Source organism: Salvelinus sp. IW2-2015, unplaced genomic scaffold, assembly GCF_002910315.2.
Source record: "Salvelinus sp. IW2-2015 unplaced genomic scaffold, ASM291031v2 Un_scaffold2584, whole genome shotgun sequence".
NCBI classification, from domain to species: domain Eukaryota; kingdom Metazoa; phylum Chordata; class Actinopteri; order Salmoniformes; family Salmonidae; genus Salvelinus; species Salvelinus sp. IW2-2015.
The window spans coordinates 23,552-49,929 of record NW_019943893.1 but is presented as its reverse complement, the minus strand read 5'-3'; the positions used below and the strand labels follow the sequence as shown (position 1 = coordinate 49,929).

At 40.1% G+C, this 26,378-nt stretch overlaps 1 protein-coding gene across 1 annotated transcript in view; it reads left to right on the top strand.

Annotated features, from left to right (window-relative positions):
* Positions 1–10,171: 10,171 nt before the first annotated feature.
* The window catches only part of LOC112074328 (anthrax toxin receptor 2), a gene marked incomplete at its 3' end in the record, with an annotated part of 26,751 nt that continues 10,544 nt past the window's right edge, over positions 10,172–26,378 (top strand). Inside the window, exons 1-2 of the mRNA XM_024141522.2 lie at positions 10,172–10,469; positions 21,037–21,108. Of these exons, the coding sequence (XP_023997290.2) occupies positions 10,297–10,469; positions 21,037–21,108 (245 nt within the window). The remainder of the gene's footprint in view (positions 10,470–21,036; positions 21,109–26,378) is intronic.

Here is a 26,378-nt window from a genome sequence, read left to right as displayed (position 1 = left end):
ATCACTGAATTAGACCATACTGATTATGACCATACTGAATAACTAACATGATATGACCATAATACTGATATAACTAACATGATATGACCATACTGATATGACCAACTGATATAAATACATGATATACCATACTGATATGACCATACTGATATGACCCTACTGATATAACTACATTGATATGACCTTACTGATATAACTAACATGATATGACCATACGATATGGCCATACTGAGATAACTAACATGAATGCCCTACTGATATAACTAACATGATATGACCATACTGATATGACCTACTGATATAACTAACTTATGCCATATAATGACCATACTATGATAACTAACATGATATGACCCTACTGATATAACTAACATGATATGCCTACTGGTATCCATACTGATTACTAACATATAACATGATAATGACTATACTGATATGACCCATACCTGATATGACCATACTGATATGACCATATGATATGCCATAACTGATATGACCCTACTTGATATAACTAACATGATATGACCCTACTGATGATGACCCTACTGATATTAACTAACATGATATGACCATAAGCTGATATAACTAACATGATGATTTGACCCATACTGATATAACTAACAATATTACGATATACTTAACTGATATGACACCTACTGATATAACTAACATGATATGACCCTACTGATATAACATTAACATGATATGACCATATGACATGACCATACTGATATAACTAATGATATGACCCTACTGATATGCCATACTGATATAACTAACATGATATTGACCATACTGATATGACCATACTGATATGACCATACTGATATGACCATACTGATATAACTAACTAATGATATGACCATACTGATATGACAACTAACATGATCATGACCATACTGATATGACATACTGATATAACATAACATTGATTATGACCATACTGATATGACCATATATATGACACTATGATATAACTAACATGATATGACCCTACTGATATAACTAACATGATATGACCATATGATATGGCCATACTGATATAACTAACATGATATGACCCTACTGATATAACTAACATGATATGACCATACTGATATGACCCTACTGATATAACTAACATGATTATGCCCATACTGATATGACCATACTGATATAACTAACATGATATGACCATACTGATATGAACCCTACTGATATAACTAACTATTGATTATGACCATACTGTTAATATGACCATACTGATATAACTAACATGATATTGACCCTACTGATATAACTAACATATATGACCCTACTGATATACCAATACTGAATTAACTACATATATGACCATACTGATATGACCATACTGATATAACTAACATGATATGACCCTACTGATATAACCATACTGATACTAACTAAACATGATAATTGACCATACTGATATGACCCTACCTGATATAGACTACATGATATGAACCAACTGATATTGACCATACTTGATATACTAACATGATATGACCTACTGATATAACAACATTGATATGACCCTACTGATATGCCATACTGATAGTAACTAACATAATAATGACATACTGATATGACCATACTGATATGACCATACTGATATGACCATACTGATATAACTAACATGATATGACCATATGATATAACTAACATAGATAGACTACTGATATGACTAACATGATATGACCCTACTGATATGACCATACTGATATAACTAACATGATATGACCCTATGATATGACCTACTGATATTAACTAACATGATATGACCCTACTGATAGACCATACTGATATAACTAACATGATATGACCGACTATTTTATATGACCATACTGATATAACTAACATGATATGACCATACTGATTTAACTAACATGATATGACCACTACTGATATAACTAACGATGATATGACCATACTGATGATGACCATACTGATATAACTAACATGATATGACCCTACTGATATGACCATACTGATATAACTAACATGATATGAACCCTACTGATATGACCATACTGATTACTAACATGATTATGACCATACTATATAACTAACATGTATGACACCTACTGATATGATATAGATTACACTTAACATGATATGCCCTACTGATATGACCATACTGATATAACTAACATGATATGACCATACTGATATAACTAACATGATATGACCATACTGATTATAACTAAACATGATATGACCAGAAACTCATATACCTACTGATATGACCTACTGATATGACCATACTGATTGACCATACTGATATGACCATACTGATATAACTAACATGATATGACCCTACTGATATACCATACTGATAATGAGTAGATACATCCCTTGGATATTCCCATATGGCCTAATACCATGTTGGCTAATCTCTCTCTGATATGACCATACTGATATAACTAACATGATATGACCCTACTGATATGACCATACTGATAATGAGTAGATACATCCCTTGGATATTCCCATATGGCCCTAATACATGTTGGCTAATAGTGGATTTGTTTTACTGCACTTTACCGTATCCTGTGAGTCACTTCAGAGAGTTGCGGTTCAGCCTCAGTCACTTCAGATACGTACGCAGACACAGTCATGGCTAGTCATTAATAATCAAGACGTCCCCATATCCTCTATGTGAACAGATTGATTAGGCTTGGCTACGTTTTAAAAATAAATAAAATGTCTGTGAGACACATTATTTGGTCTACTTCCTTCTTTGATAATCTGTTTGTCGTCAATAGTACGGTTCAGTCTTTTCCCGTTTCAACCTGTGGGTATTTTGTGTTGCAATAATCGCTCATGGGGGGTTCGTCATGGCCTCTCTTTCGCTGATGACTTTACAGCACCTCAGTGGTTTTTAACAATTATTTTTGTTTTGGTTTTAACTGTCACCTTCAATTAAGAATATAACTTATAAGTTCGTGACAAATCGCCGGAATACAACTATTTATTTTTCTTCTTCTTCTCTCGAGCCAATGGGTTTTCATTCTAATACATCCGTGAATTAATCCCAAATGGCACCCTATTCCCTACATAGTGCATCAGATCCCTATTGGCCCTGGTCAAAAGTAGTGCACTACGTAGGGAATAGGATGCTATTCGGTACTCAACTTGTTGTTTTTCGATGCCGCACCGTTGAAAATGTATTGTGCGATGACGTAGACCAGGAACCCAAGAAGAATTAACAACTTCCCCACTCATGAATTAAAATGTAATTAAACTTTGATTCACCAGATAATTATACTTTTGCACGGCTGTTTATCCAAAATAGTCCGATTTGATTGGGTAGGCCTAGGTTTATGGTAATTATTCGTGGTTGTTGTTATGGTGTTACGTGGCAAAACAAAAGGAACATTTTGACTGATTTACATTCATACTTCATTGAGGACTTAACCGTTGTTGCTCTGTGGTGATCTGTTCAAGTAAAGACTAGATGGTTCATGTCTTTCCTTTCATTTCAGTCTAGTTGTCAGAAATGGTGCGGAGCGGTGCTTTCCACTTGCTAGTTTGACAGCTTCCGAGCTACCAGTACTGACACTCCACTACCAGTACTGACACTCCACTACCAGTACTGACACTCCACTACCAGTACTGACACTCCACTACCAGTACTGACATCAAATCATAAAATCTCATTTTACTCGTAAACAACAGGTGTAGACTAACAATGAAATGCTTACTTAATGAGCCCTTCACAACAATGGGGAAACGTGGGAAAAAAACCCAAATGTTTGTGGTTCTTTAAATCTGCTTACAGTAATTGGTGTCTCATTCCAAACTACAGTATGTGGGATTGGCCTTAATCAAATAGGAGCAGCAGCTGAGCACGAGCCTGGTTCCAGAACTGTTTGCCAATTTATGGTCATTGTCATAAAACAGCACAATCAGATCTGGCATCAGGCTAGGTGAGTGGACGGAAGACACACCTGAAGGCATGGAATTCACCTCGCTGTCATGGAAACGCCAAGTAATGACATCTTATAAATGTATACCTGGTAGCAGGTACAGATAGGGCTCTAGGTGTGCCCGAGCAGCTGCCATTTTGCCCTCATATGAGAAAAGTGCCCTTTCTGATTGGTAGCATTTTGTTTATTAATATATTTTTATTTAACTTTCAGTCACCTTTCTCTACTGTTCTGTAAAAGTATTGCTCATCAAACTAGATCATTTCACTGCACTCATCCTGCTGCTGATGGACAAGCAGAAGCTACCAGTGCGTAGCAGTAGTATGACAAGGGAAACTTTTGCAGTTGTCTGTTGTCTCTCGGTCAGGGACGGGTCTTGGACAGGGACGGGTCAGGGACAGGGACGGGACAGGGACGGTTCAGGGACAGGGACGGGTCAGGGACAGGGAAGGGTCAGGGACAGGGATGGGTCAGGGAAAGGGATGGTTCAGGGACAGGGAAGTGTCGGGGACGGTTCAGGGACAGGGACGGGTCAGGGACAGGGACGTGTTCAAGAACGGTTAGGCAGGGCCGGTTCAGGGCATAGAGTGCGGTTCAGGGAGCAGGACGGTTCAGAGACAGGTGACAAGTGGTCAGGAATAGGTTAAGGGTCAGGGACAGGGATGGTTCAGGGACAGGGATGGTTCAGGACAGGGATGGTTCAGGGACAGGGATGGTTCGGGACAGGATGTTGCAGGGATAGGGATGGTTCAGTGAGAGGTAAGGGTCAGGGAGAAGGGATGGTCAGGGACAGGGAGGGTTCAGGGACAGGATGGTTCAGGGACGAGGAAGGGTTAGGGAGAGGGAAGGGTCAGGGACAGGGAGCGGTTCAGGGACAGGGACGGTTCAGGGACCGGTTCAGGACAGGGATGGTTCAGAAGGGTGTTCAGGGACAGGGGGATGGCAGTGTTCAGGGGACAGAGGGACCGGTTGATGGGAGCAGGGATTGGTTCAGGGACAGGGATGGTTCAGGGACAGGGACGGTTCAGGGACAGGGATGGTTCAGGGACAGGGACGGTTCAGGGACAGGGACGGTTCAGGGACAGGGACGGTTCAGGGACAGGGACGGTTCAGGGACAGGGACGATAAAAAGTAGTTCAATTGTTACAACAGCATAGCTGACAGTTAGCTAGCTACAGTAGCTAACTAGTTAGCTAGCTACAGGAGCTAACTAGTTAGCTAGCTACAGGAGCTAACTAGTTAGCTAGCTACAGGAGCTAACTAGTTAGCTAGCTACAGGAGCTAACTAGTTAGCTGGTTGACATCATCTACATCCATTATGATCATCTGATAGCCCTCCCCTGTTTGCCCTCTCTGTAATCAGTAGTCTAGGTAGCTTGCTCACAGTGGGATGAGTGTTTTTACAGAAAATAAATGATAGCCCCTCCAAAGATATGTGCCCCCCTTGCTGGGTTTGTTAGGCTTTCTTAAGTCGCGCACGTCCACGCTCCATTACGAGGCCGGCAGCGGATGTGTGCGTTTATCTAGGCCAAAGACTCTAGAACCGCGCACCACTTATCCCCCCCCCGCAGGTACTGTCATTTTGTCAATTGATTATGTTGTTCGTTTACATTTGTCTGCTATCGAGAATGTGCTGGTTTGTTTTAGGATAGGCCCTTTGAATATTGTACGATGATTATTATTCTGCTTCTGCACTTTTATAAAGCCTTCGCTTGAAACAGAAGTTTTCTACCAGCTTGTTTGTCATGTGCAACACTGCTTGTTGAGGCAATGGTTTTACCCAGGAAGTAGTGGATGTTTCTAGTGGTATTTCTACCTGTAATTATGAGTTCTGTAAAGGTGTCCTCGTACAAGGTTCGGTTTCGCTCCTATCGGAACTCTAGCAGAACTTTGTTGCCTCGCGTTACTCCCTTAAAAATACATTACTGGAAAACTAGAAAAAAGCAGCAATATTAACTGTTTGTCCCTCTTGAGACGCTGTAGCATCAGTATACAGTAACACTTCCTCAAAATAGTCAGAATCAATCTAAGATAAGCCCCCCCCAAAAAAAAATCGGTCACTATTTTTTGACGTTTGTAACGTATACGCAGGGAGTCAGGAAGCAGGTGCAGCAGGTGAGTTTAATAATAATAATCAAGAAGATACTACAAAACAGAAGCAGTGTACTGAACGTAAGCAAAACCAATACTCCCTAATGACTGAGGATACTGAAGGGAGAGTAATCAGGGTGATTATGAAGTCCAGGTGTGCTTAACGATGGGGAGCAGGTGTGCTCAATGTGGGTTGCCAGGACCGGTGGTTGGTTGACCAGCGATGCCAAACGCCGGAGGGAAGGAGCAGAACTGGTCGTGCAATTTTACATCTAACTAAGAGGTTTGGTAAAGTATTTCTCAAGTTAAAAAATGTGCATGAAAACTAGTCGTCTGTTGTTGAATGACTAAAACACTTAATTGAAGAATATCTATTCTTGACCAATCACCGATGAAGGGGCGTAGACTTTGGATACTGAACTTTGTCTTGCCTCAAGAAAAAATGTAATTTACTCGAACGGCAGGAAAAACCCCTGCTGAACGCCGAACACCAGAACCAACAAAATTTTCACAAAATGTTGTCAGAATATAATCGCAAACTGTTTTGACTGGGAAGTATACGGTAGCTCTATGCACAGTTATTGCGAGGAAACTTCTGGCCAGTCGAACTGAATAGGAATTAAGCGGGCTGGCACGGTTGAGAGCCTGAATGTTTTAACTGTCACGATATCGTTACAAGGAGTGGACCAAGATGCAGCGTGGAATATTTCCATCCATTAATATTAGAAATTAAAACTTTAAAGAACAAAATAACAAAAAGAACAAACGAAACGTGAAGCTATAAATAATGCTCACAGGCAACTATACATAGACAAGATCACACAAAACACAAAGAGGAAATGGCTGCCTAAATATTATCCCAAATCAGAGACAACGATAAACAGCTGCCTCTGATTGGGAACCATACTAGGCCAACATAGATATATAATACACCTAGATGACCCACCCTTAATCACACCCCGATCCAACCAACATAGAGAATAAAAGCTCTCTACGGTCAGGGTGTGACATTAACCTCTGTGTTGAGAACAAGTCATGCATTTACTGTAATCTCCTGGTTTCAAAGAGCATTAAAAACTACAGTAACCGTTAAGTTATAATTACTTACATTTGCTTACATCCTAGTATTTTTGTCAGCCGTCTTTGCTTAAACAACTCTCCATCCTTAGGTTACAGAGGGGAGAGGCTATACGGACTTGCCCGTCTCCTTGGATACGCTATCTAGTTACTTCCTTCTCCTTACTGCAGGACAGCAGTCGGCAAAGCGGGATCCCTGTGTTGTTGTGTTGCCGGCTTGCAGCACACACTCTCCCCACTGAGCAGTAGACTGTGTCACATGACATCCAGATGGATACTACCAATATTCAAATGTATTTATTGTGTAAGAGGCTGCTATCATACTCTAAATAAATTAAAGTGGGATGGAACAAATTGGCCACGTTAGCTACCACCGGCAACGTGATACAGCTGCCTGGTGGGAAGCAACTGCTGCTCAGTGGGAAGCAACTCACGTTGGCGACCATCTCGATACAACACCGTTGTACTGGTCATTACCACCGGCTTGTCCTTAGGTAGCTATTTGGCATGTCACAGTAACGTCCAGATAGTGACCAATACTACAAGTTAATTCTCCCTTGCCCATTGAAACAAACATCATTTTCTTTTACAAGTTTTACCTAGACATGCTGCTGTTGTTGCTGACTAGCCACACTCGACTCTTAGCTGCCCAATATGCGTCATCATAGCCTCTCCCGTCACAGAGGAAAGCGATGAAAAGCGGAGTGGGCGGGAACCGTTGGGCGATGTGAACGTGACTTGGGAGGCGGATATAAAGTTCAGGATTCCCCAATTTTATGCAAATCACCATTGGCGAATGTTTCGGCGATGACCAATCCAATCGAGTGGTTCCCAAAACTCCCATGAAGAACTGCAACCCAAGGCCGGAGAGTTGCTTTAGCAAAGATGGCTGACTGAAATACTAGGATGGAAGCAAATGTAAGTAATTATAACTTCAAAAAGAATCATGCAAAACATTTACAGTTCAGAGGAATATGTTAGTTAATGTAGAGACAAACTATTATGCATACCGACAAACAAAAATCTCTATTTAGCAAGTCTTGATTTTTATTAATAATTAAAAAAAAAGTGTAAATAAATGTATAGAACAGAGAATGGATTAAACTATTTATCGCATTTAATAACCAGACATTCATACAAACTTGCTGTGTTGAATTCTTTAGGCCCAACTGAACGTACTGTTATATGCTGCCACTCTGGGCAGCCATAGTGGCATGCGGCAAGTTACTGCTGTACAGTCTACATTATATGGGCAGTAGTGTCTGTTCTGTAGTGAAATAATCTATGTGGGTACAGGATGTCTGTGATGAGTCACAGTGCCTATAGCCTGATTCTAGGCCAGATGCAGTTTTGGATTGATTTCAAAGTTATGATTTAATTTCTGTTAATAAGCATTCGTTGTTTTCAAAAAGTGCTATAGTATCAGCTGGACAGCTATTTCCCACCGTGGACTCGGCTAATTATCAAACTCTTGAGGCCCAATGAGATAGTAACTTTACATTGGACCTCTGTATTTCACACATATGGTCTTTGCATTTTGTCTTCCTGCTCTTTTCGTGTCCAGTCTTTTCCATTTCCTTCTGCAACAAAAAACACATTTATTGTAATCTGTCTCAGTCTAAAGGAAATATCCTCCAGTTGGATTTGGAATCAGATCAATACATCTGTTCATATGCTGAATTAGTAGGTCTATTGTAGTCACTCCAACATTCCATTAGGACTGTAGAGCCAAATTAAAAAATTAAAAAAACAACATCCATGGGTGTCTTTCTTAAATAAAATAATTAATAATATAAACTATTTAAATAATATCAACTATTTAAATAATATAAACTATTTTATATTTAATTCAAAATACACATTTTCGTCACACATTTTGGGGTGTGGTGACTGGTGACAGTTGTCATGGCTGTGGTGACAGTTGTGGCAGGATATAGTTTTTTTGTAATGATGTCATTGCATTCATAGAGCATCAGTATTTTGTCATATTTCGTTGGTGGTCTTCAGTCTCTCGTCCCTCCGAATAAAAAAAAGAGCATTTACGAAATAAATAACGTTCTTTAATTTAGGCCACATACATGGCCGGCTCTAGCCTTTTGCGGGCCCTAAAGCGAGAATTGGTCCCACCCCCCCCTTGACAGCACAGAGAAACAATTACATTTTAAAATACATTTCCTGCAATTCTACACATTTTGCCGTGGGCCGGAGATACATTTAGCAAATTTTATGAAACATTTCCTGCAATACTATCCATTTTGCCATTGTGTGGAATCAAATTAAATATTTTTTTTGTCACGTGCTATATAAACAACAGGTGTGGACTAACAGTGAAATGCTGACGGGACCTTTCCCAACAAAGCAGACATAAAGAAAACAGAAACATTTCCATTTTTGTTCCAGTTTTTAAAGCAAAATTCCTGCAATTCTGAACATTTTGCCATGACTTACAGTATGCCATGTTCATGATATCTGAGTGACTAACACAATCATTGGGGGGCCCCCTGGAGGTCAGGGCTCTTGGGAACGTGCCTTTGCATGCCTGGTCGGTATTCGGGCCATGATTACTACAACTTTAGCTAGACTAATTGACTACACTAATTTACCAATCTATAAATTGTAGCTGACATGGCTAATTGAGTGACTGTCAGTGACTGACATAACAGGAGAAAAATTTGCTGAAAAAGAAGCAAAATTCGAACTTACACCTTTTTGGATTCTAGACACCCAGACTGTTCCCTTACGGGCTGGGGACCTACGCGACAGCTTACGTCGCATATGCCTGGAACCGGCCCTGGCCACAACTAATTATCCAGTATAATCACCACGAACAATTACTTGTGAATATAAACCCCACTAAACTTAGCCACATCTGGTTTGACCAGGCGCATGCGCGCTTGAAATAAGGGTCGTTATGGTGGGAGTTTGCTTTGTGTATCCTACGGGGAGGTTTTATGAAATGGGATATTGTATTGACTCAACAGGAAATAGACTACGGTTTAGAGTAGTACATCGTCAGAGGACATGAAGAAATACTGTCGGTGATATTAAACGCAGAGAGGCTACTTTATTGTGCTGTAGAAGTTTTGACATGTTTCTAGCAGTGCGGCTCGTTTTGTTTTAGCATACTTTCTTCTGTTTATGTGCTAGAATAAGAAGAAGTGTCATTTCGCTTGATACATTTTGCCTTGCCGGAGCTACAATGACACCGTTGAATTTGACAACGAAGGAGAGAACACTTTGTCGCGCTAAAACCCACTGGACTTCAACAGCAGCGACAGCTGGAATAGTTGTGCTGTGTGTGTTTGCGTGGTCTTGTCACGCGGAAGAAGCATCTTGTCACGGAGCGTACGACTTGTACTTTGTTCTAGATAGGTAAGTAGAATTGATTTGCAACATTTAATCACTGAAGTGCCTGTTATGTTCAGCGATTGAAACAAATGACAATGTAGCTACCAATGTAACAATGTAACAACAACAGTGTCAAATGTAACTACAATGTAACAATTTAACAACAACAGTGTCAAATGTTACTACAATGTAACAATGTAACAACAACAGTGTCAAATGTAACTACAATGTAACAGCAATGAAGCAATGTCACATTTAGCCTAGAGATGTATACACAGTCACATTGATTATTTTTATGGTTCAAACCTTTCATGCATCAGATGAAAGGTTAAATTGGTTAGTTCCCGGTTTAGAATACCGGCCTAAATATAATTAACCCTGCAGAGCAGCCCAATACATATTTGGCCTCCAAAATAAAAAATAAAAAATAAAATTATATTTTTGTTGTTGTTGTCATTTTCGTTCCTGAACACAAAATACTGTAAAAATCATCAGGAAACGGAGTCTACTCATATAAAGAGGCGTATTATTGTATCCCAATGTAATCAAGGTTTGACATGATTCTGTTTTTCTCAAAATTCTACATCTGTTTGGGATTCTTGCGGTAAATTTGTACAAAAACAAATCTTCCCAAGGCTGAATGTAATTGGGGACCCCTGCCATAGGCCTACTGGGAGTTCTGTTTAGATCTGCTAACCTTGATGCATTGTCAAGATAACACGAAGCTACTGAGACAAAGCTTTTGTGGTCTTAAACCTAACCCTCACTTTAACCCCAATCCTTGGTCTGCCGTAAATACCACTTGTAACATAAGGAGACCTCTTTCCAGTTGAGCAACAAAAAAAAGTTTAGACAAAGTTGAAGTTCGGTGATGCATACCATACTGTCTCAGGAAACAAACGGACTTGATACAACACGTGTTTTTACTTTAGTTTTTTTACTTCATTATTCTTCTCTCCCAACTTGGCTCAATGCCATATTTCTGCAAGCCTGTTGCATCTGTGCACCTCTCCTCCAGTTTCAAACCCTCTGTCAACTACTCCACCCTGTTCTCAATTATAAAATGACAGGATGTTGCAGAGATTGTAGCATGGATGACCGTTGATACAATTGATAAACTAAAAGTTTATGCAGTGCTTTCAGAAAGTATTCACACCCCTTTGACTTATTCCACATTAAGTTGTGTTACAGCCTGAATTCAAAATGAATTGAATATTTTTTTCTCTCACTCATCTACACACAATAACCCATAATGACAAATTCAAAACATGTTCTGAGTCATTTTTTGCAAACTTATGGAAAATGATATACAGGAATGTTACATTTACATAAGTATTCACACGCCTGAGTCAATAGATGTTACAGTCCCATTTGGTAGTGATTACAGCTATGAGTCTTTCTGGGCAAGTCTCTGAGAGCTTTGTACACATTGGTTAGTACAATATCTGCATATTTTTCTTTTTAAAATCTTCAAGCTCTGTCAAATTGGTTGTTGATCATTGCTAGACAGCCATTTTTAAGTCTTGCCATATATTTTCAAGTAGATTTAAGTCAAAGCTGTAACCAGGCCACTCACGAACATTCAATGTCATCTTGGTAAGCAACTCCAGTGTAGATTTGACCTTATGTTTTAGGTTGTCATGCTGAATGGTGGATTTGTGTCCCAGTGTCTGTTGGAAAGCAGACTGAACCAGGTTTTCCTCTAGGATTTTTCCAGTGCTTAGCTCTATTCTGTTTCTTTTTATCCTAAAAAACTCCCTAGTCCTTGCCGATGACAAGCATACCCATAACATGATGCAGCCACCACCAATGTTCCCTTAAATGTTTTTCGCCTTTGAGCAACTTGCAGATCTGCTGAGTGCAAACTTGAACGTTGTAAAAATTCTGTGCAACTTCCAGCTCGTGTTTACTGTGAACACTGAGGCTGTACCCACTTTAAGTTACAGTTATAACAGTGGTCAAGTAGGCTACTGTGGCTACTTGATCATAATGTAGGCCTACCAGAGTCGCCTGCCATCAAAAACTATGGAGAAAATGCCTCCCATAACATTTTAACATGGAAATAGCTGTTCTATTATTAAGCCTACAGTATCAGCCAATGTGTGGTGTTCATTGTAGGTCTACATTAGGCCTAACTGCCCCCTATCTGAGATATCTACTGCAGCCATCGTCCTCCACATTCAACATCCGTTCTGGCATTCACATTCTGTTTAAGGTCCCCAAAGCACACACATCTCTGGGTCGCTCGTCTTTTCAGTTCGCTGCAGCTAGCGACTGGAACGAGCTGCAAAAAACACTCAAACTGGACTGTTTTAGCTCTTCATTCAAAGACTCAATCATGGACACTCTTACTGACAGTTGTGGCTGCTTTGCGTGATGTATTGTTGTCTCTACCTTCTTGCCCTTTGTGCTGTTGTCTGTGCCCAATAATGTTTGTACCATGTTTCATGCTGCTACCATGTTTTGTGCTGCTGCCACATCTCCCGGGTGGCGCAGTGGTCTAGGGCACTGCATCGCAGTGCTAGCTGCGCCACCAGAGTCTCTGGGTTCGCGCCCAGGCTGGGCTGGGTTCGCGCCCAGGCTCTGTCGCAGCCGGCCGCAACCGGGAGATCCGTGGGGCGACGCACAATTGGCATAGCGTCGTCCGGGTTAGGGAGGGTTTGGCCGGTAGGGAGGGTTTGGCCGGTAGGGATATCCTTGTCTCAGTATGTAAAAATGTAATAAAATGTATGCACTCTACTGTAAGTCGCTCTGGATAAGAGCGTCTGCTAAATGACTAAAATGTAAATGTAAAATGTGTTGCTACCATGTTGTTGTCATGTTGTGTTGCTACCATGCTGTGTTGTCATGTGTTGCTGCCTTGCTATGTTGTTGTCTTAGGTCTCTCTTTATGTAGTGTTGTGTTGTCTCTCTTGTTGTGATGTGTGTTTTGTCCTATTTTATTATTATATATTTTTATTTTTAATCCCAGCCCCCGTCCCCGCAGGAGGTCTTCTGCTAGGCCGTCATTGTAAATAAGAATTTGTTCTAAACGGACTTGCCTAGTTAAATAAAGGTTAAAATAATAAAATAAAATACATTCCATGACACTTTTGAAAAAAAATCACGCAGGGCTTGACATGAACCTGTTTATCGACTTGTCCTTCAGACAAGGTGGTGACTGAACATGTTGTTGTGTTGTTTGATGCAAGAAAACCACTTTACAAAATAAAATGCATTAATATTCCCATACCATTATTACAGAGAATCTGAAAAACTGCCTATTGGCTTCTTAGCTTATTCAAGCCTGTTTCAAAATACAACACTGCCCCTATAAGACAAAAAAAACAAGCTTTTTACCTGACTTGCTTTTCAAAGATGTCTCGAAATTTAGACATTTTGTGCTCTTGTAGGAAGCAATCACTCCCCCATTGCTGATGAGAAATGATCTATAACTGGGCTAATAACTCAGTAACTAGCAAAGAATATGAACAAAATGTGCACACGTGGCTCATGCTGTAAACACAGTCCAGTTCAAAGTGAATGGCACAGATCCATATATGGCAATGGTCTATTTGCATATAGGCCTACTGTAGCTCTGATTGGTTATGCAGCACAGGTCTGTGGAGAGTCGTGTCAATGCAATAGAATCCTGCTCCGGTGCATTGTGCCTACAACAACATTTCTTGCATAATTTGTTTTGTTTCGGATATGTTGTGTTGAAAGTGGCTAATATTGAGTTGATTCGATCACAATTGCCACAGTAAAGGGAAAACGTTGATAGTGTTAACAGGGCAAACTGAAGTTCAATCTCGTGCTTCTCTCCGTGGGTTGATATGTCTTCTGCACAGTCTCGGGGATACTGCGCATCCCGCACACTACTAAGATGGAACACTGGCCGCCACCATGCTTGAAAATATGAATGAGTTGTCCTCAGTGATGTGTTGTGTTGGATTTTCTCCCAACAGAACACTTTGTATTCAGGACATAAAGTTGATTTCTTTGCTACATTTTCTGCAGTTCTGCTTTAGTACCTTGTTATAAACAGGATGTATGTTTTGTGATATTTTTATTCTGTACAGGCTTCCTTCTTTTCACTCTGTCATTTAGGTTAGTATTGTGGAGTAACTACAATGTTGTTGATCCATCCTCAGTTTTCTCCTATCACAGCCATTCAACTCTGTAACTGTTTTAAAGTCCCCATTGGCGTCATTGTGAAATTTCATTCCTCTCCGGGCAACTGAGTTAGGAAGAAGGACGCCTGTATCTTTGTAGTGACTGGGTGTATTGATACACCGTCCAAAGTGTCATTTAATAACTTCACCGGGCTCAATGGGATATTCAATATCTGCTTTAATTTTTATTTTACCAATAGGTGCCCTTCTTTGCGAGGCATTGGAAAACGTCCCTGGTCTTTGTGTTTGAAATTCCCTGCGCGACTAAAGGACCTTACAGATAATTGTATGTGTGGGGTACAGAGATGAAAGAGTCATTAAAAAAATCATGTTAAACAATATTATTGAAATAAAAAACAAATACATTCAAAAGTTTTAACAAGAGCAAGGAAGTGTGTTTTATTTGAAAACACCTTCACATTTTTGTAAAAGCACAGTATTTCGGTAATCCCATCACCCCTACCTTTCCGTTTACTCAAAATAACACATACACAGTATTGTTCTTGAGTTCCATGCAACTTAATATGTGACTTGTTAAGCACAGTTTTACTCCTGAACTTATTTAGGCTTCCCATAACGAAGGGGTTGAGTACTTATTGACTCAAGACATTTCAGCTTTTATTAATTTGTTAATATTTCTAAAAACATAATTCCACTTTGACGTTATGGGGCCAGTGACACGAAATCCATTTAAAATTCAGGCTGTAACAGAACAAAAAGTAAAGGGGTGTGAGTACTCTGAAGGCCCTGTACATACATTACTTAGGCTTACTAGTAAACATTAGACCGTCAAGAGCCAACCGCATGTTGCAGCGAACATTCAGTCAATCAATCAATCAATCAATTTTATTTTATATAGCCCTTCGTACATCAGCTAATATCTCGAAGTGCTGTACAGACACCCAGCCTAAAACCCCAAACAGCTAGTAATGCAGGTGAAGAAGCACGGTGGCTAGGAAAAACTCCCTAGAAAGGCCAAAACCTAGGAAGAAACCTAGAGAGGAACCAGGCTATGAGGGGTGGCCAGTCCCTCGTCTGGCTGTGCCGGGTGGAGATATAACAGAACTATGCCAAGATGTTCAAAAATGTTCATAAGTGACAAGCATGGTCAAATAATAATCATGAATAATTTTCAGTTGGCTTTTCATAGCCGTCATCAAGAGTTGAAAAACAACAGGTCTGGGACAGGTGGCGGTTCCATAACCGCAGGCAGAACAGCTGAAACTGGAATAGCAGCAAGGCCAGGCGGACTGGGGACAGCAAGGAGTCACCACGGGTGGCAGTCCCGACGCATGGTCCTAGGGCCCAGGTCCTCCGAGAGAAAGAAAGAGAGAGGAGAAAATTAGAGAGAGCCAAGATTTTCAAAATTTCCATAAATGACAAGCATGGTCAAATAATAATCAGGAATAAATCTCAGTTGGCTTTTCATAGCGATCATTAAGAGTTGAAAACAGCAGGTCTGGGACAGGTAGGGGTTCCATAACCGCAGGCAGAACAGTTGAAACTGGAATAGCAGCAAGCCAGGCGGACTGGGGACAGCAAGAGTCACCAGGCCGCGTAGTCCCGACGTATGGTCCTAGGGCTCAGGTCCTCGCAGAGAAAGAAAGAGAGAAGGAGAAAATTAGAGAGAGCCAAGATTTTCAAAATGTTCATAAATGACAAGCATGGTCAAATAATAATCAGGAATAAATCTCAGTTGGCTTTTCATAGCCGATCATTAAGAGTTGAAAACAGCAGGTCTGGGACAGGTAGGGGTTCCGTAACCACAGGCAGAACAGTTGAAACTGGAATAGCAGCAAGGCCAGGCGGACTGGGACAGCAAGGTGTCATCATGCCGGTAGTCCTGACGTATGGTCCTAGGGCTCAGGTTCTCAGAGGAAAGAGAGAACGAGAGAATTAGAGAGAGCATACTTAAAATTCACACAGGACACTGGATAAGACAGGAGAATACTCCAGGTAACCAACTGACCCTAGCCCCCCGACACAAACTACTGCAGCATAAATACTGGAGGCTGAGACAGGAGCGGTCAGGAGACACTGTGGCCCCAGTCAGTCCCAACACTTAGCCATTACACAGACCAAAGGTAAGAAGCTCTTGAGAAGTCTAGTACTGTAGTGTAGGTTTTGTAACAAGGACGTTACAATGTAATGTATTCACAAAAGTACAAGGACGTTAACAGTGTAATGTATTCACAAAGTAACAAGGACCGTACAATGTAATGTATTCACAAAGTAACAAGGACGTTACAGTGTTAATGTATTCACAAAGTAACAAGGACTTTACAATGTAATGTATTCACAAAGCTAACAAGGACTTTACAGTGTAATGTATTCACAAAGTAACAAGGACTTTACAGTGTAATGTATTCACAAAGTAACAAGGACCTTACAATGTAATGTATTCACAATAGTAACAAGGACTTTACAATGTAATGTATTCACAAAGTAACAAGGACTTTACAATGTAATGTATTCACAAAGTAACAAGGACCTTACATGTAATGTATTCACAAAGTAACAAGGACCTTACAGTGTAATGTATTCACAAAGTAAAAGGACCTTACAATGATTAATGTATTCAAAAAAACAAGGACTTTACAATGTAATGTATTTTCACAAAGTAACAAAGGACCTTACAAATGTAATGTATTCACAAAGTAAAAGGACGTTAAAGTGTAATGTATTCACAAAGTAACAAGGACCTTACAGTGTAATGTATTCACAAAGTAACAAGGACCTTACAGTGTATGTATCACAAAGTAACAAGGATGTTACAATGTAATGTATTCACAAGTAACAAGGACCTTACAGTGTAATGTATTCACAAAGTAACAAGGACCTTACAATGTAATGTATTCACAAAGTAACAAGGACTTTACAATGTAATGTATTCACAAGTAACAAGGACTTTACAGTGTAATGTATTCACAAAGTAACAAGGACTTTACAATTAATGTATCACCAAAGTAACAAGGACTTACAATGTTAATGTATTCACAAAGTAACAAGGACCTTACAATGTAATGTATTCACAAAGTAACAAGGACCTTACAGTGTAAGTATTCACAAAGTAACAAGGACCTTTACAGTGTAATGTATTCACAAAGTAACAAGGACTTTAAATGTAATGTATTCACAAAGTAACAAGGACTTTACAATGTAATGTATTCACAAAGTAACAAGGACTTTACAATGTAATGTATTCACAAAGTAACAAGGACTTTACAGTGTAATGTATTCACAAAGTAACAGGACTTTACAATGTAATGTATATCACAAAGTAACAAGGACCTTACAATGTAATGTATTCACAAAGTAACAAGGACCTTATACAGATGTAAGTATTCACAAAGTAACAACGACCTTACAATGTAATGTATTCACAAGTAACAAGGACTTTACAATGTAATGTATTCACAAAAGTAAACAAGGACCTTACATGTAATGTATTCACAAAGTAACAGGACTTACAGTGTAATGTATTCACAAAGTAACAAGGACCTTACATGTAATGTATTCACCAAAGTAACAAGACTTACAATGTAATGTATTCACAAAGTAACAAGGACCTTACAAGTAATGTATTCACAAAGTAACAAGGACCGTTACAAATGTAATGTATTCACAAAGTAACAAGGACCTTACAGTGTAATGTATTCACAAAGTAACAAGGACCTTACAGTGTAATGTATTCACAAAGTAACAAGGACCTTACAATGTAATGTATTCACAAAGTAACAAGGACTTTACAATGTATATGTATTCACAAAGTAACAAGGACCTTACAATGTAATGTATTCACAAAGTAACAAGGACGTTACAGTGTAATGTATTCACAAAGTAACAAAGGACCTAACAGGTTAATGTATTCACAAAGTAACAAGGACTTTACAATGTAATGTATTCACAAAGTAACAAGGACCTTACAATTAATGTATTCACAAAAGTAACAAGGACCTTACAATGTAATGTATTCACAAAGTAACAAGGACCTTACAGTGTAATGTATTCACAAAAGTAACAAGGACCTTACAGTGTAATGTATTCACAAAGTAACAAGGACGTTACAATGTAATGTATTCACAAAGTAACAAAACCTTACAATGTAATGTATTCACAAAGTAACAAGACCTTACAGTGTAATGTATTCACAAAGTAACAAGGACCTTACAATGTAATGTATTCACAAAGTAACAAGGACCTTACAGTGTAATGTATTCACAAAGTAACAAGGACGTTACAGTGTAATGTATTCACAGTAACAAGACACTTCAATGTAATGTATTCACAAAGTAACAAGGACGTTACAGTGTAATGTATTCACAAAGTAACAAGGACGTTACAGATGTAATGTATTCACAACGTTAATCATCCAGAGTAGTAGTTACAGTATTGTCAAAGTGCTGTGGACTTTGCTTCAGTCTTAGCCCCCCCCCCCCCCCCACACACACACACACACACACACACAGTAACACACTCTTTGCCAGACGGAAACATTGACCTTGTCTTGGAGATGGAGGGGGGGAGAGAAACTGTGTGAAAGATGAGGTGGCCCTAATGGTGAATCTCTCATGTTTTAATGTTCTCTGCAACATTACATTGAATAATTATAGTTTAATTACCACGATGTCGTTATCATCAAGGGCAAATTGAACACTGACTGTGTTCACATGCTCACTTGACTGATAGAGGGTACGGTGTGCCAAGGCCTGAGGCGTGTGTGGCAAGCACACTCCCTACGTCACCCGCTCTGGACTGGCACATGATGTATCTGGATGATAACAATAATAATAAAACTATCAGTCATCATATAACTTATTAACCAAGAATGTTATTTTCATGAAACTAGGTGGTATTGGCATAGTAGCAAGGAAATTACCAGAAGCAAACAAAGGAGTAGACCAGGATGTAAACACAAAAGTAAACCAGGGAAGTAGACCAGGAAGTAAACCAAGAAAGTAAACCAGGAAAGTAGAACCAGGAAGTAAACCAAGAAAGTAGACTAGGAATTAACCATAGAAGTAAGACCAGGAAGTAAACCAAGAAAAGTAAACCATGAAAGTAGACGGAAATTAACCATGAAGTAGACCAGAGAGTAAACCAAGAAAGTAAACCATGAAAGTAGACTAGGAAATTAACCATGGAAGTAGACCAGGAAGTAGACCAGGGAAGTAGACCAGGGTGTAGACCAGGGAAGTAAGACCAGGGTTAGCCAGGGGTGTTAGACCAGGGAGTAGACCAGGGGTGTAGACCAGGGAAGTTAGACCAGGGGTGTAGACCAGGGTGTAGACACAGACGGAAGTAGACCAGGAAGTAGACCAGGGAAGTAGACCAGGGAAGTAAACCAAGAAAGTAGACTAGGAAATTAACCATGGAAGTAGACCAGGGAAGTAGACCAGGGAAGTAGACCAGGGGTGTAGACCAGGGAAGGTAGACCAGGGAAGTAGACCCAGGGAAGTAGACTAGGGGTGTATGACAGGGAAGTAGACCAGGGAAGTAGACCAGGGAAGTAAACTAGGGAAGTAGACCAGGGAAGTTAGACTAGGTAAGATCGACCAGAGAAGTAGACTAGGGAAGTCGACCAGGGAAGTCGACCAGGGAAGTAGACCAGGGAAGTAGACCAGGGAAGTAGACCAGGGAGTAGACCAGGGGTGTAGACCAGGGAAGTAGACCAGGGGTGTAGACCAGGGACGTAGACCAGGGAAGTAGACATGGGGTGTAGACCAGGGACGTAGACCAGGGACGTAGACCAGGGAAGTAGACCAGGGAAGTAGACCAGGGAATCTCAACTGTAGACACTGACAATGTCAGTGGTTTTGGCACAACAACGCTTTCATAACATAAATAATGTTACCAATGTCTCTAATCTCTCTTCTCTTCTCATCATGACCACCATGATGATTACTTTATCCATCTATAGACACATCCAGCTCTTGCATGGGATGATCAAGTTCATACATCCAGCTCTTGTAGGTGGTTATCAAGTTCACACATCCAGCTCTTGTAGTGGATGATCAAGTTCATACATTATCCTAAGGAATTGTTTTGACTCAAGTTGAATTTAGCTTCAAAGACAATGTGGTTGTCTTTCATCTATCTGAAAGCATCGGTCTGAACACATTCTGCTGACTCGTGCTCTGCTCAATCAGCAACACACTGCAGAGCTGTACCACATGTTGTGGTACACTGTGTTATCAGTACAGTCAGTACCACTATCTATAACAGCAAGCCTAGTCAGCATGTCTGACTGTAGCACAAAGAAGGTGTGCTGTAGGGACGCACTAGTAAATCATCACAATTGTAAGTTATTAAGGTGCTCTTTGGTGAAAACCTAAGAAGGATCAAGGTCAATCTTCTTGATATTAAAATGCCTTCGTTGTTGTGGCACGTTCAAAGGAACATAATTCTACAAGTCAACTGTGTTTCCTCTGTTGCAGGTCGGGAAGTGTTTCTAACGACTGGGGTGAGATTTATGCCTTTGTGAAGAATCTGACAGATCGATTTGTGAGGTAAGCATTTTTGTATTCTTTTACAAATTACTTGTGGTCTGGCAAAGGGACAAGGACTGAGTGTAATGGAATAAAGCGTTGGGTAAGTAAAGGAACAAAGGTGGACTGGATATGTTTGTTAAAATGGAATCTTGTAGATTTCAACAAATCAACAAATGCCACTTTTATCTACGGCCAGCTTTATGTCACATCTGAGTTTCTATCTATCTCCTACTTGTTTTTCAACATTCTTCTAATAAACTTCTGTCTAGCTAAACCACTAATTCAATGTTTTCCCAGTCCATTAACCAATATAGCCAATCCCTACAAAACGTACCAACTAGCATAGTAAAAAGTACTCATGTCCAACCTGGGTTAAATTAGAGGATGAAAAGGATCGCGAAAAAGTTAATAAAATAAAATTTGCAGACAGATTTTTTTTTTTATATAGCAACGTTGGTTGACTCAGCGCTATGTGCCAGTCCAGACGGTATCGACCCAGCCAAACTGAAATGAAGAAATGGTTTGTTGAAGAACATAGCAAGCAGGCCCGGTGGGAGTGGGAGGCAGCGACTATCAGGCTTCTGGGCTGTGAGAATAGCCATTTGTAACCGGGGTGGTTCAGATCCACACATAGATATCTATCTCCCCTTCCTACCACAGAGGGGGCCGGAAAGACCTGGGTTCAAGAACTATTTGATATCTTTCAAATAATTGAAGTGTTTGTTCTAGCCTTCCAAGAGGGCCAGATGGGCAAGGGTTTACAGTATTGGGACTATTCTATTGGTCCCTTATGCCAGGCAGGCAAGCTCAATCAAGTGCAGATAAAGTTTTTGAAATTTATTTCGAATAGTATTTGAACCCAGGTGGTCTGCGCGAAATGGGCCATGGGAGAGGCAGGGAATGTGTACAGTAAGGCAACAGAACACAGAGAGGCGAGGACAATCTCCTACACAATGCTCCTTTACCAGGAACACTTCTGTTCTGCCATGTGGAGCATGCAAGCTGGAGAGATTTCTCTCTTCTGGTTTTTCTCCAGATTTTCGATTTCTTCCTGGCACCTCAAGCAAGCTCTTGATTTATTCAGTGTGTTTGTTTGAAGAGAAAACTGAAAAAAGGATTTAATTGCAATTCTAATTTCAGTCTAGCCTGAGATGTTAGGCTAAACATATTTAGATATAAGATCGGTAAAGTATGTATGGGGGAATAGATGTGATTCTAGCCAGTCCATCACCTGTCTAAAGTTACAAATAATACTCATCTTTTGACTCACACAATTTTTCATTAATAACTATATCCAAGTCTCAATCTCAATCACAAACAAATGACTCAGTCAGCCCCTTAAAACCTTCTTCAGAAAGGACGTGATCCATACGTCTGCTGTTTTTTCTTGCCAGACCTGTCCGTGTGGCTAAAAGATGCTATGTGGTCTGACTGTGGGAAAGGACTAGCTGAGACTATCTGAGACTAGTTGAGACTAGCTGAGACTAGTTGAGACTAGCTGAAACTATCTGAGACTAGCTGAGACTATCTGAGACTATCTGAGACTAGCTGAGACTAGCTGAGACTAGCTGAGACTAGCTGAGACTAGCTGAGTCTAGCTGAGACTAGCTGAGACTATCTGAGACTATCTGAGACTATCTGAGACTAGCTGAGACTATCTGAGACTATCTAAGACTCTCTGAGGCTCTCTGAGACTCTCTGAGACTCTCTGAGACTATCTGAGACTATCTGAGACTCTCTGAGACTCTCTGAGACTCTCTGAGACTATCTGAGACTCTCTGAGACTCTCTGAGACTCTCTGAGACTAGCTGAGACTATCTGAGACTAGTTGAGACTAGCTGAGACTCCCTGAGACTCCCTGAGACTCTCTGAGACTCTCTGAGACTCTCTGAGACTCTCTGAGACTGGTTGAGACTACCTGAGACTACCTGAGACTAGCTGAGACTCCCTGAGACTCTCTGAGACTCTCTGAGACTCTCTGAGACTCTCTGAGACTCTGAGACTCTCTGAGACTATCTGAGACTCTCTGAGACTCTCTGAGACTAGCTGAGACTCTCTGAGACTATCTTAGACTCTCTGAGACTAGCTGAGACTCTCTGAGACTAGCTGAGACTGAGACTATCTGAGACTCTCTGAGACTCTCTGAGACTAGCTGAGACTCTCTGAGACTATCTTAGACTCTCTGAGACTAGCTGAGACTCTCTGAGACTAGCTGAGACTCTCTGAGACTAGCTGAGACTATCTGAGACTATCTGAGACTATCTGANTCTTAGACTCTCTGAGACTAGCTGAGACTCTCTGAGACTAGCTGAGACTCTCTGAGACTAGCTGAGACTATCTGAGACTATCTGAGACTATCTGATGTGTCATGTGGGTGAGAGAAAGCAGCACCTCTCCTTACGCCCTGAAGAACGCTCACATCTCTGAGAGGACTCTACTGTTCCACGAAATACTACATATACATATTTATTCAGCGATATCTTTTACAGAGTTTATAAAGTTTTTTATTTTTAGCTAAATATTTATATCCATGTACAGCTGTGTTTGCACCTTTGCTGAAAAATAAATAAGTACCAGTCAAGGCAAAACTAATGGACAGGTGGAACAGCTCCATTTAGACTGTGTGGGTTTGGTCTGGAAGCAATCGCATGACTGTCCATTTCCCATTTCACACCCTCATACATTGACAGGCATAACATTCTTGGCTACAATTATGAGGGACTAAAGCCTTTTAATTGTGATCTGATAATGTGAAGTGCCCCTCTTGTACTCAGTGTCTACAAGGCTGCAGAGGCAGCAGTTTCTAGTGATTTGGACTCGGTGATGAAACAAAATGCACTGTTCTCCAGAAAATTAAAGTGCTGTGTTTTGCCTTGTGTCTAAACTTAAACAAACGAGGTAAGACCACAAAAAAGCAAAGACCTAGATAGTTAGAGTTCAACTTTTTCCCCACTCTCCCCTTTCTCAATATTTTATCATTATTCTTTTAGGATGGGATTTACTGCCACTTGTTGACGAGAGGGATGAAAGAGGGGAGTTGTGGCGTTGTTGAGAAAATAGTAGAGCGCAGCCTGGTATCTCTGCGCGTCTGAGAAAGTAGCGTTGACGTGGCGGATGGAATGGGAGAGTGGGGGGTGAAGGAGTTTTCCCCCTGTCATTTGCATGTTGGATGAAGCGAGCGCCTAATGTCACAGTGGGCATCGAGAAATGGCACCACCTGGCCGGGTCGTCTGTCGGTTTCTGATCTCTGTCTGCCATGCAACAAACCAGTACCGGTCAAATTAGTGGTTAAGTTCCCTTCAACCATTCCATATACAGTATATTAGTATATTGTATACAGTGTACTATGTCGTACATTCGTGGTTCAATTAAGAAGCATGGAGCTGGCCTCACACCCAGAGAACATTATTTGTAGTAGAGGTGCTGTGATAACAGAGACATAAACTTTGTAAGCATATAAAAACCAAAGAGAGTCACAACTCCACATTATAACCTCCCCCAGTATTTATTGGTTATAAAAACAAAAAGTGGTTTTTTTTATCCCAATAAATTACTGGGATTATACATGTGGAGTGTGCGTCTCTCTTTGTTTTTATACTACTTGGGTTCCACATTTACAGTTTACCATTACTGTCACTGTAATTTTAAATTTGTCGTTAGTACGGACAAAATTTCCCTCTTAATTTCTTCATTAATTCGCTCTTACTTCTTCCATAATTCCTCCCTACTCATCTACCGTACTACATCTTAAGGAATTATTGATATCACTTGACTGGACCAAAATGTGGCCCAACCGGTAACCGACAAAAAACAACCAATCGATTCCGATTTCCAACAGACCTCCCCATCTACCTAGCTATAGCCGCAATTTACACTGAAAAAACATCCATTTGGGCGTTTGCGTCTCCACCCATGTCCTTCAGAGCGATCAATAAACATTCTCAACCTAGTAATCATGAGCGGTAGGTCCGGAAGTTATCATTATTGTGTAACAAATAAATATGGCGCTTAGACATAAACCTGCTGCAGGGCTTGGAGGGCGGGAGTAATCGAAAGCACGCGGCTTTCAGGTGAGCGGCGCAGAGAATTGCCATGCAGATGGTAGGCCCCATAAATGGCGCTCTTTTTTGCTTGCTTCCATTCTACTTGCCTCTATTGCTCACCCCCTTCCTCTCCTCCCTCCTCCCCCCTCTTCCTTCCTCCTCCTCCAGTGTAAGTTGATGTGTGAGGCCAGGTAGCCCCATGATGGCTAGCCAGTTAACTGTAACCTTGGTGCGAGATCTGCTGTCTTGCCTTCATTGCTGGTCGTATTCATCAAAAATGCAGATAGAGTAGTGGGGGTGGAAGGGGTTGGCGGTGGAGGGGTGGCAGAATGAGTGCACCAGCAGGAAAATAGAGCGGTCCCAAGACAGCCTCCCAAAAAGTGTATATTAACCTGATATAGTAGTAAATATTATATCATACATTCACCCCCCCTCCAAACCCTAATCCCGTAGAGGGGAACCCCCGGCGGCCCCGATATATTCAAACTGATATATATTCTACTGTAATATAACTGATATGATATTCTCACTATATAATAACCTGAGTATATATTCTACTTATATTAACCTGATAATATTCTACTATAATTAACCTGATATATATTCTACTGTATATTAACCTGATATATAATAATATTCTACTGTATATTAACCTGATATATATCTACTATAATATTAACCTATTAATTCTAGCCTTGTATATTAACCTGATATATATTCTACTATATATTAACCTGATATATATTCTACTGTATATTAACCTGATATATAATCATACTATAATTAACCTGATATATATCTACTGTATATTAACCTGATATATATTCTACTATATATTAACCTGATATATATTCTCTACTGTATATTAACCTGATATATATATTCTACTGTATTATACTATTCTCGTTATCTATATATATTCTTACTGTATATGTTAACCTGTATATATTCTACTGTATATTAACCTGATATATATTCTCCGTCTATATGTACCTGAATTATATATTGCCTACATTATGTTTATCATAGAACTCTTCAATAATGGAATTCGACTGAGTATATTCACACCCTGATATATGAGAATTCTAATATATATTTTAGAGACCTTGAGATAGTATAGTGTCATAACTGTATAATAACCTTGAGTATATATAGTGAGTGAGTTCTACTGTATAACTAACCGCTTATAGATTCTACTGCTATATTCAACCTGATGATCTATTCTACTTGTAATATTAGAGCCGA